This window comes from Cannabis sativa, chromosome X (assembly GCF_029168945.1).
Source record: "Cannabis sativa cultivar Pink pepper isolate KNU-18-1 chromosome X, ASM2916894v1, whole genome shotgun sequence".
Classification (NCBI taxonomy): Eukaryota; Viridiplantae; Streptophyta; class Magnoliopsida; order Rosales; family Cannabaceae; genus Cannabis; species Cannabis sativa.
The window spans coordinates 37,247,564-37,252,470 of NC_083610.1; the positions used below are offsets into that span (position 1 = coordinate 37,247,564).

The 4,907-nt window shown below is 36.1% G+C and overlaps 1 protein-coding gene across 1 annotated transcript; it reads right to left on the reverse strand.

The window, feature by feature from the left end:
• Positions 1-2,303: 2,303 nt before the first annotated feature.
• Positions 2,304-4,620, reverse strand: LOC115710018 (trihelix transcription factor ASIL2). The gene has a single exon (XM_030638316.2). The coding sequence runs from the start codon at positions 3,834-3,836 to the stop codon at positions 2,757-2,759; it is 1,080 nt and encodes a 359-aa protein (XP_030494176.1). The 5' UTR covers positions 3,837-4,620; the 3' UTR covers positions 2,304-2,756.
• Positions 4,621-4,907: the final 287 nt, after the last annotated feature.

Sequence of the window (4,907 nt, forward strand, 5' to 3'; positions counted from 1 at the left end):
ATGCACGAGGGGAGACAGAGAGAAAGAAATGCAAACTCCATTCAACACAAAACCAGAGAGAAAGAGATAGAGAGAGATAGAGAAAGAAATACCTCCACACAGAAATGCACAATCCTTTCAACATCTCACCCTCCACACCTGAGACAAAAGGGAAGATATTAAGTACATGAAAATGCAAAAACACCACGTTCGCTTGAAAAATGTATTTTTTTTTTCTGTGAAAAGTATGTAAAGTAGAACGGACAAAGTGTAAAACCCACCGTCGACACCCCCTGTAACAACTCCAACAATGGCAAACTTCGAGTAATGTACACCACAGTGAACAAAATGTACAGTATGGGTTTCACCACCTCAAACGAAAATGGAAAATGGAAAAACAAAATGGAAAATGAATAAGAAAATGGAAATGAAAGAACTTTGCTTTCGCCCTAGCAGAGACGAAAATAGAAATGAAAGAACTTTGCAAAATAAAAAACAAAATAAAAATAACAATGAAATGGTATAGTGGAGAGGGACGACGGTTGATAGGTTGATAGGACTTGATTGATGGATGTTACGGTTCACTTTTCCATTTTTTAATAAATTTATATTTCAAAAAAGTAACCGGTACCCATTTATTTAACCCTACATACCCCTACATCAACCCCTACATGAACCCCAGCCTTTGGATCAAAGTAACTGCCCATCCGACGGTTACAGTACATTACGGATTGCAATCCGTGTCCGTACAGTAACGGGACAAAATTCGGTCCCTATAAATGTTATTATTAACCTTTTCAAAACTTTGTCATACAAAAATAGGAAACTTTTTTTTTTGTTTGGAAAAATAAATATGAACCATTATTAATTTAATCGTAAAGAATAATTAGTATTTTTGTCTCTTAAACTTTTGACTAGTACAAAATTTCATCCCATTTTATTAAAAAAATTAATTTAAATATTATAATTTTACATTAATTCTGAAAAAATTAATAAAAAGTATTAAAAAGTTTTAAATATTAAATTAATTAGAAAAAATATTAATTTTACTTTAAAACCTAAATTATTCCTAAAAAAATATTTTCAAGTTTTATTTTATTTATAAACACGTATCTTAACAAATCAAACCAAAATGATAGAGAATCCAATAAATAATTTAAACAAACTAAGATTTTTTTTTTTAAAATAAAAAAAGATCAACTTTGTTTATATTTATAAACTCATATCTTAATAAATAAAGAAAAATAATTAAATATTCAATAAAAATATAAAATTATTTTGAAAAAAAAAATTAAAAAAATGTTATTTTTACTTAAACAAATCTACAGTTTTCGAAAAAAATAAAATAGACTCAAGTATATTTCCGTAAAATTTTATTTTTATGAAAATTAAATTTTTAATATATTTTTTTTAATATCTAAATAAATATTTTAATAAAAAATAAATAATTTTTTAAATCGCTCTTAATTAGTGTTAAAATTTTATTTTTTTTAATTTTCTTAATCTTTCAAAATAATTTTTTAAGATTTAAATTAATTTTTGAAAATTTACTAAAAGAAATGTCAAATCTTTCTTGGAAGTACGATTTGATAGTTGTTAAAATTTAAAGAGCAAATTTGCTAATTTAGAAAAACACGTTAACATTTAAACAAAATAATAAGACAAAACTTAACAAAATAACTATATTTCAATAAATATAAAAGTTATTAACAAATGATATATTTTAAGGGGTAGAATCAGTATTATTTTTATTTAAAAGGTAAAATTACTAATTTAATATCCACGCACAACAATTAAATAAAATTAACCCTTAAAATATGTTGTTACTTGTTAATAACGAAAAATTCATTAAAGTAACATTTGAAGCTTGGAAATCGCCCAACTCATAAATTAGCATGCTGTAAAGCTAGCCAGAATAGTTACTCTTTACATTCTTAATGTCATTCATTCACTTTTATAAACGAACAAACAAACAAACAAAACTTGTCAATAATCCATTATTAGCGTTATGCAACTCTAAAATTTAAGCAAAAACCGTTCGAGAGAATCCTCTGTCATACAATTAGTAATAGTATCTTAAAGGGTCTGTTTAATGAAATTAACAATTTGGTAAGCTCTATTAAGTGGCATTCAAAACAAAATGCTATACTCTTTAATGATACTAGAAAAGAAGATGTAGAAGTCTAATAGCAAAAACCAGAACATAATGTAAAGCTCAGTCAATACTTATAATTGACTCAAACAAAAGCAATGAAATAACACACTTCACTGTATCAAGAGAATATAGTACTACAATCCTATGCTTGAATTCTAAAGCTTATCACTTTGAAATAGAGCAATTTATTTAGCATTAGCAGAAACAACATTGCAAAAGAGAAAGAGATCTCTCTTTTACTTTCTTCAACAAGAATTAGAAAAAATAAAAGTATACACATACAACTAGAATATTACATATTTCCACTAGTGGGACTATAATGCAAATTAAGCTAGGAAAATCAAATCAAACATTCTAGTGATTTTAAATAACAACTCTATGATGAAAAAAAGAAAGAACATTGGCATGACATTGATCTTAATAAGAAATTAGTAAACTACTAAGCTAAGAATATCATACTCATCAGATCAAATCCCATTGATTTGCTTTTTCCCTTGAGAGTTCATTCATTGATCAAATGCTAAAGAGAACTCTCAATTGAGCAAAACCAACCTGAAAAACCTCATTCGGGAGATCATAGCCAATAAGAAAGCCTACAAAATCAAATGCTAACTAGCCCCATCTAAGCCTCAGGTGAGGGCATTCTCTTGACCTTCTTCTTCTTCTCCGAAACAGCTTTCGCGAAAGCCTCAACGATCCTCTGCTGCGAATCCAATATCATCTCGGTTCGCTTCATCTCCATCTCCATTCGCATTGTTTCAATCTCTCTCGCCATCTCCATCTTCATCTGCTCCATCCTCACAAACCCATCTCCCAATGCCTTAATTGCCGAAACCATTTCGGTCACCGGATCTTTCTCCTTTTCCCTCTCTCTCTCCCTCTTCCCCAATCCGGGTCTCACTGAATTACACTCCCTCACAACCTTAGTACCAAAATTTGGCCCTGAATTCATCGAATTCTGATGAATCATCCCAAACTTTGGATCAAGTTTAGCATAAACCTTCGTCCCTGGTTGAGCAATACTAACCCCAGTGGGAATTCGAATTCTAAACCCACTACTACTCGAACCACCACCACCACCACCACTACCCCCAATTCCATTCCTGTAAAGCTTGCTCATACTCTTCATATTCGACCCATATTTCAATTCCTCATAAAGTTGCTGATCTGGATCTTCCTCTTCATCCTCGTGATCTTCGTCTTCACCAGGGCTATCTGAGTTTTCGGGCTTCGCCGTCGGACCTTTCTCCATCGAATCCATGCGCTTAAAATGAACCCACGAAGAAGTAAACCTCGAAACAGGCATAGATCGAGCACGCTGAAGCTCCGTACGGTACCGTTTCCGCAGTTTCTCCATCTTATGTCGGCACTGCACGGCGGTCTTAGCCGGAGACGCCGAGGGACATCTAGCCGAGACGGCATCGGCGACCTCTTGCCAGTGGGTGGCCTTGAGGTTCCCGCGGCGGAGAGAGTACCACTTATCACGGTACGAATCGATCAGAGCCACCGTCTCGTCGTGAGACCAGCACGGCGGAGGAAGCCGCCGCGAGGAAGACGGCGGAGTTGGCTGGACCTGAGCTAGAGGCGTCGGTTGGGTCTGAACCGTCGAAGAAGACGGCGGCGGAGCGGGTAACGCCAGTGGAATGGCTTGAGGAGGGCCCAATGGAAGAGGGGATTCCGGTGGCGACGATGGGGAGGCCATGACCGGATCTCGGTTCAAAACGAAAGGCGTATTTTAAGAGAAGAGCCGGCTCACGTTAGATCGAAAGAGAAAAAGATGTAAAAGAAAAGAGAGAAATAAAAAAAGAGAGCGAGAGAGAGAGAGAGAGAGAATGGTGGGTGGCGGCGAGGTGTAGTGGGGATTTGGTCTTAGGTAAATGGTAGGTTAAGGAGGGGGGTGGTGAAGGATAAGGGAGGCGGCGCACAATAGTAGGGGGAGGAAGGTGGTTGTTGGTGTGGTGGAGGGATAAGGTTGAGAGTAGGATAAAGAAGAGAGAGAAAGAGAGTGAGAGAAAAAGTGGTGGTGGATGGAGGGGAGAGAGAGAGAGATAGAGGCGTTTGGTGACATGTTTTTGGGGGTTTGGGCCGTGTTTGGGTTAAAAAGTTAAAAAGGCAAAGTGAGTGAGTGGAGGAGCAAGGGAGGAGTGTGCGGCTGATTTTGAGATCTTCTTTTGGATGATGAATGGGATGAATGAGGCCACCGGTTAGGTGGGGGTGGGCGATTGAGGTGCGTGTGCTAAAATGCGCCCGGCCCATGGTAACCTGCGCACAGCCAATACACAACAACCACCAAACAGCCTTCTCTCCTCTCTCACGAGGTGGGGAGGTCCACACCTCTGACTTTTTTGGCCATTATAGGGTCGTCATCAATATTGAATGAATAGTGGATATAGTTCTTTTTTTTTCTCTTTGATAATGTCCACCGCCTCAGGTAATGGGGTTTTTGGAAATTGGGTATGTGAAATGTGATGTGTTTTTTCTTTCTTTTTTTTTTAAAAAAAAAATCATATTTTTTTATTATTATTTTATATTTTGCTCTTTAGGAGTTGAATATGGGCATGGTGTGGTGGTGGTGGGATTCGGCTGTTTAGTTTATGGTGATTTTGGTTTGGTTTTTGTCTTTTTGACCAGATGGGGCAACATGGGGTGGGTGGGGTGTGGTTGTGGTGGTAGAGTGGTATGGTATTTTATGCAGCTTTTTTTTTTTTGAGAGTTATTAAAGATAGACAACAAAACAAACACTAGGCATCTATTACTTTTGGGATAGTCTCCT